The sequence below is a fragment of the Neopsephotus bourkii genome, unplaced genomic scaffold (genome assembly GCF_033783945.1).
Source record: "Neopsephotus bourkii isolate Nb327-2 ecotype Australia unplaced genomic scaffold, CSIRO-AGI_Nbou_v1 NB_301, whole genome shotgun sequence".
In the NCBI taxonomy this organism is placed as follows: Eukaryota; Metazoa; Chordata; class Aves; order Psittaciformes; family Psittacidae; genus Neopsephotus; species Neopsephotus bourkii.
In genome coordinates this window covers 347973-364501 of record NW_026900810.1, presented here as the reverse complement: position 1 = coordinate 364501, position 16529 = coordinate 347973, and the positions used below count along the sequence as shown (strand labels likewise).

Here is a 16529-nt window from a genome sequence, read left to right as displayed (position 1 = left end):
TCTGAGGAGAGCTGAGGAGGCTGAGCACCTGGGCTCTGGCAATGCATTTTTCTAGCTGGATGTGAATTTGCTGTAGCATTTATGCTGCTGGGTGAGATTTTTTATAAATTGAAACTCTAAGGGCCACAATGAGGACTCAGGTCTATAAACATTCAAAACCAGATATCAATTTGGAAAGCAGTGTAGCCTTTCAGGCCTCACTCCAGTTCTCCTTGTGCATTTATTGGCATTGATAGGACTGTTGGCCATGTGAGACTTGTTTCACCAAGCCCTTCATGAGCACAGGGGGCAAAATGCAAGCTTCACCCTTTTCTGAATGGGCCAGAACCAGATTGTGGTGAAAATGGTGTCAAGCCTTTGTGAACAGGAGAAGAGACCACTCACCGCCTCCGCTTAGCTGCAGAATTCCCAAGCTGCAGCCAACTTCCAGCACACACAGCTGCTGCTGCTGCAGTTTGTCACCAGGTTAGTCAATCATCCATTATTTATTTCCAAATCATATGTAAAGCTCTGCACTATAGCCTTTTGTCTATGCACAAGGAAAAGACAAACAGAGCTTCTGCAAAACCTGGGAACACAAAAGCAGAGAAGCGTTTGAAATCCTTTGCTTTGGAGATTGCCTTACGTAGTTATAACCAAGGAAGAGAAGAAAAGGAAATAACATCATATCCAACAAAAATTTGTTACCTTCAGACAAATTCCTTTGATCTCTCCGTATAATTTGTTGCAGTCAACAATTCCTTTTAGCACAACAGATCCTTTGTTTATGAGTGTTCATCAAATGCAACACACTTACTGTGCATATGTTTTCTTCCATGTTTGGGTTGTGTCATCAGTCAGTTGATCCTGCTGAGCTGTTTGAAGCCTGATGATTGCCTGGTTAAGAACAGTTAATCTGGACTACAGTGAATTTCCCAAGAGTAGCATACAATAAAGGAAGAACAGTCAACAGAAGTATTTGCAGGCAAATAAGAGTGCCTCCATAGCAATCCATTCCTAGGATGCGTGTATGAGCAGCATCTTTCTCACAGAAGTGTTTACTGTTCAGGAATATTAAGAGGTAGATGGTTAAACAGAAGAGCTGTTTGAGATTAAAAGGACTGTTAAAAAATCTAGGTTTAGCATACTGGTTTCTTTCTACCCTTTTCATAAAGACAGTAACAAATTGCTAACTAAGAGGCTAAGCCATGGAGGCTAAGGGATTCAGGACAGGCCAAATCAAAACAACTTATTCAGGTTAGACAGTGTCTTAAGCAACCTGGTCTCTTGGGAAGTATCCCTGCCTGTTGCAGGGGGGGTGGAACTAGATGATCCTAAGGTCCTTTCCAAACATTCTGTGATTCTCAGTGTTTCTTTTTGCACTTTAATTAAAAATGAGTACTTCGATTTGCAGAATGGTCACACTGGGAAGGAATGTTGCCAATAAATTTGAGAAACACTTTTAATCTCATAGAATCAGTTGTTGACAGTCCTTCTGCAGGCTGCACTTATAGTATCTGAGGTAAATCCCAGTGTTCTGGGAAAGCTTTTGCACTTTACTCAGGCTGGACTGAAGAGCAGCAAGGTTGATTCCTCTGTTGTGTGTGTAAAGAGTAGATTTGGGAAAAAAAAACACCCACCTTTCTTTTCAGGCAGATATTGAGGACTGCAAAGTAAGCACTCTATCTTTCAGCCCTCATTTTCCCTCTATCTTATCTACCAGCATCCAAGGCTGTCCTAATTCTGAAGGCACATCTACACCAGGCAAAGGAGCATGGTGTGAGGGTTTTGAGTTATCTATGACCTAGGTCTGAATTGAGAACAATGCTTTTAGCAAGACCCTGAGGAAGCAGACCCTCACTCCATCGTCCCAGTTACTGCTGCCCCAGGGAGACCTGCAGAAGTGCTTAATGCTTTTCATGGCAGTATGGGCTCAAGTTACTGTGCATCATCCACTCCACCATGTCTGGCAGGGTGCCTGTTTTGACCCTTTGTGAAGATGAAGACACTCGCTCCTCTAACAGTGAAAGACTGCATATTATGCTGCATTAGAGGGGAATAAGAGACTGCACAGAAGCAGTTACTGCAGGGCTGCTCCTGTCTAGCATCCTCTTACTGCCTGGGCTAATGGCAAGTAGTTCAAGGTTAGTAAAGATCATTTAGCTTGAAGAGGTGACACTTGGTGTCCAGATCTGTACAGGAGTGTGGAAAAAGTCATTTGAGTCTAATCAGGCAGCATGCGAGTGTAACTGGAAATTGAATTACTGAACAATAAAAAAAGAACCCTAAAATGCACTCACTGCCCATAAATCTTGCCGGCACTCAGAACTGAGAAACACCATCCAGTGACCACCAGCAGCAAAGCCTGCTCAGTTTATGTGAATATTAGGACAGCTACATAATCTTTATGTCGTTCTTACACCTTCAGGATCAACCAGTGATTGCAACTGCACTCCAGGATATGTGCATATTTATTATTACTTGCCCATTACCTACATAACTAACACCAGCATCCTTAGGTCGAATTCACATATATGGCTGTAACTCTCATTCAGCTGAATTCTTCCATGGTAACATACAGACACACATCAAATGTGCATCTAACTACCCCTAAGCTCAAAAAAACATCTCTCTCTCTCAGTTTTGTAGCTCAGTCTGTGTTTATGAGTCTAAAAATGAAGCGTGGGAGCAAATGGGGACACTTGTGCTTCTAATTGCTTGCTTTGTGCAACAGCCAGATAGTGCGAGGCACAGCTATTCCCAATCCTTCTTACAGCTGAACTGCAAGAGGAAAACTGAGCGCCCATTTTACAGAGCAAGCAGACCTGTTAGAGAAGTGGCTGTTTTTTTTAATATTTGTTCCAGTGATGTGCAAAGGAGTTAAGACCCTGCAACAAGCAGAGTTGTCTGGGAAGTTCCCAGTTTGACAAAGTCTGAAGACCAGGGCTTACATGAATTGTCTCAAGTGTAGCATACGTTTTTGTTGTCTTATATGTCATGGATCCATCTTTGCTAAGGTGAAGACTCAATGCTTACCAAGGTAGTCATGCCTTATGGGTACCAAACCCTGGCCTCTGGGGAGGCTCTTGCTGTGCAAGATGTACATGACTGGGCTGATGTCAAAGGGAAAGTTTCTACCATTTTCCTGTCTTGTCTCAAAACTCCCTGTAAGTTGTAGATGGTGATCAGTGGCCTCCAATGAGAAACAGGCTATTTCACAAGTGTGCCTGATGATGCAGTAAATGGCATTCTTCCCTAACAGAGTACTTAGCCACTCTGTCGGCAGACTGGCAGGCCCTGCAGCTCAGTTAGCTATGCTATCTTTGGAAGAGAGGTGAGATGAAGGTGTTTTATGCTCCTGACCTTTAATACGCTTGTGCTGTTATTGAGTTTGAAGTGTGAGCTGCAGGGTGTGGGTCAAATTTCAGTGTAAGTGCATTAATACTTGCTCTTCCAGTTGGATATAGTTATTCTGCTTGCTTTTCTCTCCCAACATACTGAAGGTGCTGCAGTGCACAGCTAAGCAGATGGCTCACTTCATCCTAGAGGCAGATCCATTTGTGAGCATAGGGATTCTTGTATCTAAAGAAGTGCTTGAGTAAAACCACTCAAGTGTAAGCTGCAGTGGAAACTGAAGATCTTTAAGGTCATTTACCACATGTATGGGTGATTTGTTCACAAGAAAGTGGAAAAAGGGAGTAAAGCTCTGAAAAAGGAGCACTTCTGCTGCATCCCAACATTAATCAACATGCAGCCTGTGGGGTTTTCCTCAGGACATGCAGCCCCAGATTTGCTAGGAATAAATTTCTGAGGTCTGATGAGTGCAAAGCCCTGGGCAGCACAGTCACAGTCTTAACCATCTTTGTGGGATCCTGGCAGCATCAGGTCTGCAGTTCACATGTGAGGTTCTTGGCTTTCTTCTTTTGTTACAAAAATGGTCCCATTCCCCATCCAGGCAGCTTTCCAGAGCAGACTTCATCTCCCAGAACACTGCAGTGGTGGAAGATAGCCAGCACAGTGTGGTATAACTCTGTCTATACTGGGCACTTAAGTGAACTTGAAGTGAGGAAACATCACTGCTCCATCCTGCAAAGAGATGAGAAATTCTAATGGACCTTGATCTATGAAAGCCTTTCGAACTCATTTAGAGGGGCCACGTGGTATTGCAAATGTAAGGTCCCAAGTGTGGACACATAGAGATTAGTGCCATCACTGTTTAATCAAAGCTCACTGAAGATTTCACTGCGGGAAATTTTTGTTAGTGGTTCCTGCAACGTACTGTTGTTGCACTGTTACAATCTTTGAAAAGGTATTTCTTTCCATTTCAGCTGTTGTGCACAGCTTATATTAACACCCTGAGGAGATTCTGCAGAGCAGGCTGTATGGCTCTACTTGTCTGTACACAGCTGCTGTGATGATGTCTTAGCCTTGATCAAGTGTCCTGGAAGCTCAGCTCAGTAAAGGAAGGCTTCCTGATCTTGAGATTTTGGCTGCTGTCTTGGCATTTAAGTGTTCTCTAATGTTTCAAGACTTTTTTCCTTGTTGCTCCCCGCCTTTGGCCTTTTCTGTGCCTTTTCTATGATTTCCTAATTCACTTCTGACAGTGAAATGTTCCCTGGCCTAGTGACTTGGCTCCCAAATGTCATTGGCAGGAAGTATATGAAGACTTTGGATAAAGTGTCCTTGGTTAATGCAGAAATGCATGTCCTGCATATTTATATGTGTACATGTACTTACACTCACAGGAATCAGAGTCCTTAGCTAAATCAGCAGCAATGGGAATATTATCCAAAGACTTTGGTTCTTAAAATAAAGAGTTGCCATTATAAATTATCATTTTCAACATTACTCTCTTTTAGTTCTATTTGGGTTAGTTCTAAATTAGGCCATTAAAATGTGGACAAGCTGTAACATGGGCCTGTTTTGCTTGGGAGAAAGTATTCTGTACAAGTTGTGTCCCTCAGGTAATACAAGGTTAAACGACGCAAAGCTTGAAATACTTTGTATATGACTGCTAAGGCAATATTAAACACAATTCCTCAGAATACACGGTGAAAAAAGGTAGTTTCAATACAGTGTTACCAAATTCCTCAAACAAAGAGGGCCAAGGTAAGCTGTATTCTCTACCCTGCGCTTACTTGCCTTAGAGGATCAGAGTATGAAAACCACTAAAAAATACAGCATGTGTTGTCAGACAACTGTGGGAAATTGCTGCTTTGAGCATGTAGAGCTGGAAATTTCTCTGTCTTGGCCAGCAGCTATGAGCTTCCTGTCTTGATATATCAATATTGTGTTTCCTCCTTCATAATGTCTTATTTAAAAACTTTAGCATATACAATACATAGTAGTTACTAAAACCAGAGACATAGTTCTGATTAATGTTGGATATGGAGGGTGGAAGTAATTTTTTATTCAAATGCAATGTTTCTGTAAAATACTGCATAGTTTCAAGGCAGGTAACAGTTAAATACTAGGTAGGTGAAGTGGGAAATGTATTTCTAGCAGAGATTTGGAAAATGGAGAATCAGTAGTCTAGAGAGCATTGGATGGATGCTCCAGAGAAGGAGCTGAACAGAAGCTTTGAAATCAGAGGTAGTAACAATATGAAAGAACAAAGACAGAGGGGAAAGAGCAAAAGATGAAAAAAAGGATGCCATGGATGAGGAAGAAAATGGAAAATACTACAATAAAACCAGTACCTTTACACTTCAGTGAGGAAGCAATGGATGTTTGAAGATGGAGCTGGTGGCTGGAACACCTGTAACAAATCCCAGTTCCTAGGGACAACAGAGGCCACAGCAGCACAGGAGTGAGGATGCAGAGCTAAATGTCAGTGGTCAAAAATCCATGTTGAGGCATAAACAGGCAAAATGTACAAATCCCTTTTATCTGTTACCACCCTACAGGTTGCTTTTGGTATCCAGATGAATGCTGTCTGGATAACCTAATTTAATCCTAAATAATGTAAAAATGGTCAGCCTTTTTACAGTAACCCCTGTGACAGGAATAGCGAGCAGAATTTGTCTGAGCCCTGACTCACTGTTTTCTCCAGACAAACGTGTGAAGTGACATGTGGTGATTGCTTTCCAGACTGCACCAGAGGTGGACTGTAGTCTCCAAAGGCATGGATCTCTGCAAATGAAAGAAGGAAATACTATTCCCAAATGAGTAACTAAACTTACTGAGATAGGCACAGTGGAGAAAGTTGGTTAAGGAGAAAACTCATTTTCTACTCAGGGACAGAAAGTTTTATGGGCTTTATCTGGTCCAGCTAAAGTGAGTAAAACACCCCTTTTACAAAAGATGGACCTGCAAAATCCCAGTGGCATGAATTTAGAGACCTGTGCATATAGCAGTGAAGTATGTGGCCCTGTGGGACAGACTTTCTGAGATTTTGTCTACAAACCTGCCAGATCTAGAGCAGATAACAGATGTTGCAGGTCTCTGGGATTTTCTTGTGCCAAAGTCAGGTGCAGTTTATGAGAAATTAATCTGAAACCATGATTTTCTTGCCTTCAATATTCTCATAATTTCTATTAACCAAATATACACTGAATGAACAAAAAAATTTGACGTTTTTCCTCTAAAATGAAAAATCTGTGTTAATATAGATTTATGAAATTACTCATTGACCATGCCTCTGTTTGATTCTCTGATTGCATCTCCAGTCAACTACCCACTTCAGTATCCAGAGTTAATTTAATTCTTAGCCCACTGGTTTTCAATTAGAGATGGTTTTCTCATGAAGATCAGCCTATAAAAAAACTCCCACTGGGCTGTTGCCTTCCTTCATGAAGTTGCACAATCATTGGACTGTTCTCATCACAGTGCTAGGCTTAGAAATACAAGTACTGAAAAATGCAAAGCAGTTAGAAGAATAAGCTATGCTTGACCTTATTAGTAAGATCGCTCTTTCTTTATTGGGAGGCTTTGGGGATGGAGGGAATTCTGCCAGTCTGCTGGGAATAACAGGGTATGTTGCGATTGTCCTGTGTTTTTTGCTTCCTAACCCGTTTAGGACTTAGGTTAGTTTGTTGATTATTCTTTTTTCTTTGTGTTTAAGGGTTCTTCTTACTGTAAATCATATATATATATATATATACATCTTACATTACTAAATGTGAAGTGCTCCACATAAGCCACACAATTCACACACATTATTCGTAGATGATGCCCTCTGTAGGTTGGTACCCATGACAAGAGGAGGCACTGCCACCAACCCATCAGCTGATACACAGCATGGATGAGCACATGCTCATGAGCAGCACAGAGCTCTCGAAGCCGCTGATTTTAGAGACTGCCTCCTGCTGCATGCCAGGGCATTAACCTCAGGTGGCAGGGTTAAAGTCCAACCTTTCAGCAACAGCTTTGTAATTCTCAGGTGAATTACATTCTCACCTCTGTCCCCTGAGTGTCTCCCACTTACTTCCTGTGACCCAGCCCCTCTGACATGTCCCACAGCAGCACCTGCTGGGGTGAGGATCTTCAGCTGCATCTCTCCCAGGGGCTGGGATTAAGGCCAATATCAGTGTATGTATGAAGCCGCCTGACAAATGTATGATGTATTTTTAGCATTTTCCTAGTGAATGTTCAGAATTTTCCAGGGGGAATGCAGAGATTACAGGCATGGACAAAATACTTGGGAACTTGGTTCTAAATATTTACCGTATGCACTAAGAGTGCTATAAAATGAAGATGGATGCTGAAATGAGATATTTGAGCGGCATTAAGGATATAGGAACTTATATAATTACTTAGTGTCATGCCAACATTACAAATCAGATAACTGTATAACAGAGTCTTCTATAGATTTAAGCAGGTCACTTACATAGCAGAAAATATTTATGGAAAGGTTGGTTGGTGTAAACAAACTGGATAAGCAGCAACACCTTTGTGGCTTCACTGATGGGTTTTTTCTTCTGTCTGAGAGGTGATATTCTGACAGACCCTTGCACTCATGAATCCAGTGTTTATCTGATGAGTTGTCAGGGTTACAGAAATAAGAAGCACAGCTGTTAAAAAGAACTGTATTCTGAATGTCACTGAGACAAGCTGTTGCACTGAAAACTGGTATAGGAGATGATGCAGTTATGATTTGGAAAAGGAATGTTGTATATAATCAGTAAGGCTTCAGTACAATTCACAAATGGGAAAGTCAGTGTCTCCTGACCTGAAGGGTGTGAGGTCTTTGGGGTGAAACTCAAGAATTTACACCATTTAATATATTCTGTATCTTTCCTGTAGACAGGCTGAAAGAAATAGTAAAATGCAGTGGTAAATATGATAATGACTGTAAGACATAGGTAGACATATGAACTTTAACAAATGAGATTCATATATAGAGAGAAATGTGTGATGAATACAGCTTTTCACATCCACATTTGTAAATGTTTAAAGGCAGAGGAGACATTTGCTCAGCCACAAAAGCCCAAAAGTGAATAAGAAAGTAGAAAACACATGAGCAACAACAAATTCAGGCTACAGCCTCTGTATTCTTGATGCTCACCTGAAATACAGTTCGAAATGATCAGATATTCTGCCCAGAATGGAAACCAATGTTTCATATCAAAGCCTAGTAAGTCATAGAATCATAGAATCATGCAATAGTTACAGTTGGAAAGGAGCTTAAGGTCATCTAGTTCCAACCCCCCATCCCACTAAACCATGTCACCCAAGACTCTGTTCAACCTGGCCTTGAACACTGCCAGGGATGGAGCATTCACGACCTCCTTGGACAACCCATTCCAGTGCCCCTCTACCCTCACAGCAAAGTTCTTCCTTATATCTAATCTAAACTTCCCCTGTTTAAGTTTTAACCCATTACCCCCTGTCCTGTCACTACAGTCCCTAATGAAGAGTCCCTCCCCAGCATTCTTATAGGCCCCCTTCAGATACTGGAAGGCTGCTATTAGGTCTCCATGCACCCTTCTCTTCTCCAGGCTGAACAGCCCCAACTTTATTAGCCTGTCTTCATAGGGGAGGTGCTCCAGTCCCCTGATTGTCCTCGTGACCCTCCTCTGGAATTGTTGCAACAGCTCCATGTCCATTTTATGTTGAGGACACCAGAACTGCACACAATAGTCCAAATGAGGTCTCACAAGAGCAGAGTAGAGGGGCAGGATCACCTCCTTCAACATGTTGGTCACACTCCTTTTGATGCAGCCCAGGATATGGTTGGCTTTCTGGGCTGCAAGCACACACTGAAGCTGGCTCACGTTCATTTTCTGATCAACCAACACCCCCAAGTCCTTCTCCACACGGCTGCTCTGAATCTCTTCTCTGCCCAACCTGTAGCTGTGCCTGGGATTGCTCCAACCCAGATGTAGGACCTTGCACTTGGCGTGGTTAAACTTCATGAGGTTGGCATCAGCCCCCCTCACAAGCGTGTCAAGCTCCTTCTGGATGGCATTCCTTCCCTCCAGCGTATCAATCGAACCACCCAGCTTGGTGTCATCGGCAAACTTGCTGAGGGTGCACTCAATCCCACTGTCCATGTCAGGGACAAAGATGTTGAACAAAACTGGTCCCAACACTGACCCATGAGGGCACCACTCACTACTGGTCTCCAGCTGGACATTGAGCCATTGACCACAACACTTTGTGTGCGGCCATCCAGCCAGTTCTTTATCCACCAAGTGGTCCACCTATCAAATTGATTTCTCTCCAATTTAGAGACAAGGATATCATGCAGGACAGCTTTGTACAAGTCCAGGTAGATGACACGAACTGCTCTACCCCTGTCCATCAGTTCCGTAGCCCCACCATAGAAGGCCAACAAATTGGTCAGGCAGGATTTCCCCTTAGTGAAGCCATGCTGGCTGTCACCAAGCACCTTGTTGATTTTCATGTGCCTTAGCATGCCTTCCAGGAGAATCTGCTCCAAGATTTTGCCAGGCACAGAGGTGAGACTGACTGGTCTGTAATTCCCTGGGTCATCCATTTTCCTCTTCTTGAAAATGGGGGTTATATTTCCCTTTTTCCAGTCATCGGGAACTTCAGCTGACTGCCATGATTTTTCAAATATGATGGCCAGCGGCTTAGCAACTTCATTTACCAGCTCCTTCAGGACCCACAGATGTTTTTCATCAGGTCCCATGGACTTGTGCACTTTCAGGTTTATAAGACGGCCTCGAACCAGATCCTCTCCTACAGTGGACCTAGGGTCTTCATTCTCACAGTCCCTGCGTCTGCCTTCCAAGACCTGGGTGGTGTGGTCAGAGCCTTTGCCAGTGAAGACTGAGGCAAAGAAGTCATTCAGAACCTCAGCCTTCTCCAAATCCAGGGAACCCAGTTCTCCTGATAGCTTCCAGAAAGGGTCCACGTTGTCCCTAATCTGTCTTTTATTTGCAATGTACCGATAGAATCCTTTCCTGATATCTTTCACATCCCTAGCCAAGTTTAATTCTAACTGGGCTTTAGCTTTCCCAACCTGGTCTCTAGCTTCACAGACAACATCCCTGTATTCTTCCCAGGCTGCCTGTCCTTGCTTCCACTTTTTATAAGCCTCTTTTTCCTTCAGAGTTTCCTCAGCAGCTCCTTATCCATCCAAGGAGGTCTCCTGGCCCTCCTGGTGCACTTCCTTCTAGTTGGGATGCAACACTCCTGAGCTTGCAGTAAGTGATCCTTGAATATCAACCAACAGTCTTGGGCCACCCTGCCCTCTGGGGCTATATCCCATGTGTCGTGGTTTAACCCAACCAAACAGCTTGTTCACTTACTCCCAGTGAGTGGTGCCAGGCTGGAAGCAATCGAGGCCCACGTTAGTCCGCCCCCCCCCCCTTCCCCAGGGGTTGCCGCCCCCTTTTCCCGCTCCCAGAGGGGTGGGGAGGAGAATCGAAGGAATGCAACTCCCACGGGCTGAGATAAGAACAGTCTAGCAACTAATGTACAATACGAATCACCACCGCTACCACCAACGACAACAATGATAAGAGAAAATAGCAAAGGAAAGGAGTACAATACCACGCGCCGAACCACCAGTCCAACCCGGCCGACCCCCTCTCCTTCCGGGTACCTCCCAGTTCCCCCCTGGGCATGACGTGCTGTGGTATGGAATACCTCTTTGGTCAGCTTGGGTCAGGTGTCCTGTCTCTGCTTCCTCCCGGCCTCCCCTCCTCCCTGGCAGAGCATGAGACTCACAAAGTCCTTGGCCAAACCAAAACATCATTTTTATCAGCTTTGTTCCCAGCCCGAAAGTCAAAACACAGCACTGCACCAGCTACCAAGAAGGAGAAAAAATGACTGCTGCTGCTAAACCCAGGACACCATGGAACCTTACTAAGCAGGTTCCTGAAGAGGCCAAAGTCTGCTCTCTTGAAGTCCAGGGCAGTGAGCTTGCTGCATGCTCTTCTCACTGTCCTGAGGATCTCAAACTCAACCATCTCATAATCACTGCAATCAAGGCTGCCCTGGAGCATCACATTTCCAGCCAGCCCTTCCCTGTTGGTGAGCACGAGGTCAAGCATGACACCTCTCCTTGTCGGCTCCTCTACTACTTGCAGGAAAAAGTTGTCTTCCACAAAACCGAGGAACGTTTAACCCTGACCCACAACCTCTCTGTTGACTGCTCACCTGTCCCCAGACAGAGTTCCATACTCTCCAGCCTATCCCTAACATAAATAGCAACTCCCCCTCCCTGTCCAATAGGTCTGTCTTTTCTAAAGAGCCTGTAACCTTCCATTCCAACACTCCAGTCATAGGAGCCATCCCACCATGTTTCTGTGATGCCTGTTATATCATACCTCCGCACACGTGCACACATCTCTAATTCCTCTTGTTTGTCCCCCATGCTATGAGCGTTTGTATAGGGGCATCTGAGCCGAGCTCCAAATGAAGCCGGCTCATTGGCTGGAGCAGCTGGAACATCTCTACGTTGCTCTGAGCATTTATTAGAGGTGCTGGCGCTGACTGGGTGTGTTGGGATGGAAAGATGCCCCACTCCCCCAACACACCTAGTTTAAAACTTTCTTGACCAGTCTGGCAAGCCTACCAAAACAGCTCTTCCCCTTAGACTAGCTCCACCAGCCCCCAGTAGACCTGGGCTCTTGAGTCCCATGTTCTAGATACCCAAACCCCTGACTATGGCACCACCGTTCTAACCATTCATTAACCTGGCCAAGCCTCCTCTGTATCCTGGAGAATTCACACAAAGACAGTCTGAGCTCCAGAGGCCCTAACCACAGCTCCCAGGGCTCTGTAGTCCTTCTTTATGGTCTCCAGGCTACTACTGTCTATATCACTAGCACCCACATGGATCACTAGAAGGTAATAGTCAGTGGGACTTACTAGACCAGACAGCCTCTCTGCAACATCCCTGATCCATGTCACTCATAGACCACACACCTCCCTTGAGAATGGGTCAGGCTGACAGATGGGTACCTCTGTTGCTTTCAGAGTCCCCTACCACTATTGTCATGGTTTAAGCCCAGCCGGCAACCCACAACCACAGAGCCATTTGTTCGCTCCCCCCACTTCCTCCGCCTGCTCCTGGAGGCATGGGGAGGAGAATTGAAAGAATGTAACTCCCACAGGCTGAGACAAGAACAGCCCAGTAACTAAGGTATAACACAAACCACTGCTGCTGCCACCAATGATAATAGTGATAAGGGAAATAACAAGGGAAGAGAATACAACCACTCATCACCTGCCAACTGATACCCAGCCTGACCTGAGCAGTGATCTAGCCCATCTGGGTAACTGCCCCCAGTTTATATAGTGGGCATGATGTGCTGTGGTATGGAATACCCCTTTGGTCAGTTTGGGTCAGGTGTCCTGTCTCTGCTTCCTCCCTGCTTCCCCTCCTCCCTGGCAGAGCATGAGACTCAGAAAGTCCTTGGTCAGAGTAAACATTACTGAGCAGTAACTAAAAACATCGGTGGTATCAGCGCTGTTCCTAGGCTGAAAGTCAAAAACACAGCACTGCACCAGCTACCAAGAAGGAGAAAAAATGACTGCTCCTGCTGAACCAAGGACATCTATGACCCATCACTTTTTCCTGGCAGCACCAGTAGTGATCTTGTTTACCAGTGCATCAGCTGGTCGTTCATGTTGCAAGTGTTTCTTTGTTAGCCCCCTGCAGAACTGCAAACCAGATTTAGGAGGAAGCCCCTTGCTTTTAATTGTCCTCTTCCTCCTTTTTTGTTGTTTTTTCTTTGTTACTGTTTCCCAGCTTCCCGGGTTAACGGCCTCCTTCATTCCTCCATGAGCTACAGGGGACGCTTGAGGCCTCTGCACAGTTTGGGCCTGGAGCAAGCATTCCTGCTTCCTCTCAGCTTCCCTGACATCTTGTAGCCTATTGAGACAGCATCCCGCAGCTCAGGTGCTGCTGAAGGAGGACCTCCACCAGGGACAGAGCGCAGCCCTGCCCATTGTGCACCTTTCCCTCACCAGAGCAGTGCAGGCACTCTCTACACCCCGAGCTTTGTGCTGCAGCCTCCCCTCTCATCGGCTCTGTCTGGGTGCCTCCGCTGGCCACCGCAGGGCAGCCAGAGCAGAGCTCCCAGACCGGGCCCTGGTCATAAAGCGAGTGCTCACCATCCCGCTCTCCTTGCCCGCACAACTGCCTCGGCCCGCCCTGGGCGCCGCGCTCCCTGGGGCAGGTTTTTACCCACTCAGGGCTGGTGCCGCTCCTCCTGTCTCCGCCCCCTGCGAGTCCCTGCCCTCGTCAGCGGAGCTGCCGGCTCCTGGGCAGACCCTGTTGAGGTCTTGGGGCTCCCTCGGTGGCTCTTGCCGCCCTGAGTTGAGGCTCCTGGAGGCTGAGCTTCATTCCGCTCCGGTGTTGAAGGCGCCCTCTCTCGAGCCACTCACCTCAGTAATACAAATAAATACAAGTACTATAAAAAAGAAACAAAGTCAACATTTATTCTGCATTTACTGATCTCACATGAGGTTAAAACTGTTCAGAATGTGTTGAATTATTTTGATGAATTAGCAGCTGGCTCTGCTCAAGGGAGATTTCCCCAAGAACATCCAAAGCTACTGCTTGTTGGTCTTCAGAAGTGCTTTTTTTGGTGGATTTTAACTCACCAGCAGGTGTTTTCCTTTAGGAACAACTGTATTTGAAATAACTGCTATCCTCTGTGGAATTGGGCTCTTTTCCTCCTAAGCCATGCCACTATTTGCTGTCGATAAACTATAATAAGGGTTACTCCAGTAATAAGGTGAAAAAGAGTACTAAATAGTATTACTCCTCTTTTTGCTCTCCGAAGAAGCCCCCTGACTGGAGGAGGTCCACTGTCAACGCTACCTCCATATCCTTTCAATTTGCAATACGGAGGAGCCCAGCCATACCTGCAGTGGCAGTTCTTGTGATTGTTACACACTCCTCTGTCATGACACTTTGTCATGTTACAGTTGTAGTTCAGCAGTGATACACTGGTACACGTCCTGTTGATACAAAGCATATCACGACCGCATGGCGTGCCATCTTCCACAGCTCCCACATCATCTACTGGTATCCCTACATGGTAGTCAAGACCCCAACACTTTTTATGTCCAATAGGGGTTTGGACTAGCGTTACGTGGTCCGACAAGAAAGGCAATTCGTTTAGGTTTTCACACTGGATCCTACCACATAAGATATTCTCCATACTGCATTTTGTAAAATGGGCACTGTCACGAATCCCACAGTTCCCAAAGCGGTCACCTTGAGTATTCACTGCTTTGAAGCAATCTAATGAAGCAGCTCTGGCTTGTTTGCCAAAGAGATGCTGGCACTGTTTGTGGTGGGTAGAACATTTTCCTCGATAGCAGTAAGCTCCATCTTCACAAGGGGCTCCATCTTGGATGTACGAATCTTGTGGGCACTGAGGGGAAGTCCCATTGCAATACTCTGGCAGGTCACAGACACCAGTACTTGCTCTGCAGACCTTTCCTGCTGGAAGGAAATGACATCTCTTGCAGCATTTTCCAGAAGCACAGACTGAATTTGCAGTAAACGTGCAATTTCGGTGACAACAAGGATCCTTTCTGCAGGTTGATTCTGAGCCACAGTCACACTGCTCTCCGTTTTCTACTATCTTATTCCCACAGTATTCACGCTTCATGGTGTAGAAAGTATCGGGCGCTGGTGGTTGACGAATGCAGTTGGAACCATGCGCAACAAAGTCAAAGTAGTCTTTGTAACTGCAGTCACTGAACGCATCCGTGTCAACATCAGTTTCATACATAATACATCTCTTTTGCCTGCATTTACAGCCCGGTTTATCATGGCTCATCCCAAGATTATGGCCCAGCTCGTGGACAAATGTGATAACAAATGAGGACAATTTCCTGTAAGTGAAGGAATCAACTGCTGCTGACCACTGGTTATTACACACGGACCCTAGGTACGCCAATCCCAGGCTCTTTCCAAAGGCTTGAAATACAAACAAGTGAGCAACATCGTGGCGCATCCGCGGAGACAGGTCTGACCTTCGCCATTTGTTAAAGTCATAAAGTACATGACTGATAGAGTTAGTAATGTTTATAGGATTGCTTTTGGTCCAGATCTCCAATCCCACAAGAAACAGCCGAACAGAAAGCTGTTTGTACAGAGAGTCTCCAATGTTGATGACTTCTAGGACTTGCCTCAAGACCTCGGATTCGTTCCTGCCCGACCTCACAAACCGTGCGTTGTCCACGACCACTGCTATCTTCACGTACCTGATGTGTGTCCACCAACCCTCCAACGCCTCTTCCTCCTCCTGCACTGCCTGGGGCTCCTTGAGCCAGGGCAGCAAAGCCTCTTGGTGCTGCAGCTCCTGCGGGGTCAACCCGCAGGTGGGACCCACGGGGTTGCTGGCCTCCATGCGGTAGAGGATGTGCCAGAAGGCCGGATCATCAGGGATGGGCTCAATCTCATAGGTGGCATCCTCTACCCAAAGCATGCCATGGAGACCCCTGCCACAGTTGCTGAGCGCCACCATGGAGCCAGGTCTCCCCTGCACCTCTCCCTGGTAGAAGCACGTGTCATGAACGAAGGGGTGCTCCTCCCAGCGTGTCCCATCCTTGCCGTAGGTGACCAGGGTGAAGGGGTGGGAAATCAGCCCTCGCCTGGGCTGCAGGCGCAGCACCCACGGCTGCCCATCCATCTCCAGCCAGTAGGAGACAGCCAGGGGGTTGGTGTTAGCCCGAGCACTCAACTGCCGCGGCATCGTCCTCCACATGGAGGTGACACGCAGGCCCCCGGGCAGGTCCCCTGGAGCAGGAGGGCACCCCACCAGGCCCAGCAGCATCAGCAGCCGCAGCATCGGCAGTGCCTCCATGACTGCTGCCCGGCCCTGCCCCACACCCTGCTTTGTGAGGGTATGGAACCTAGAACCACGCCCAGGGACCCACCCCGAGGCCTCCAACTGCTCCTCGGCAGGGAGGAGCAGCATCGGCACAGCCCACTTTGCCTCCTCCCCGTGGAAATCTTTGCCTTCTCCCTGTGCAAACGTACCCCCAGGCAGCAGGGTGCCATCTCATTACCTTGGGACATCCATCTCCTCCTCCTTGAGCATGTACAGAGGTTCTTGCGGGGCAGGAAGACCGGTGATCTTGTGCTCTCTGCTCAGACCCATTAGTTGGTT

General features: G+C 46.3%; 1 protein-coding gene across 1 annotated transcript; it reads right to left on the bottom strand.

Moving 5' to 3' along the window:
• Positions 1-13876: 13876 nt before the first annotated feature.
• On the bottom strand, positions 13877-16293 carry LOC133208883 (disintegrin and metalloproteinase domain-containing protein 20-like). Its single transcript, XM_061347103.1, has one exon. It carries the CDS (start codon positions 16221-16223, stop codon positions 14049-14051), a length of 2175 nt encoding a protein of 724 aa, XP_061203087.1. The 5' UTR covers positions 16224-16293; the 3' UTR covers positions 13877-14048.
• Between the last annotated feature and the right edge of the window lie 236 nt (positions 16294-16529).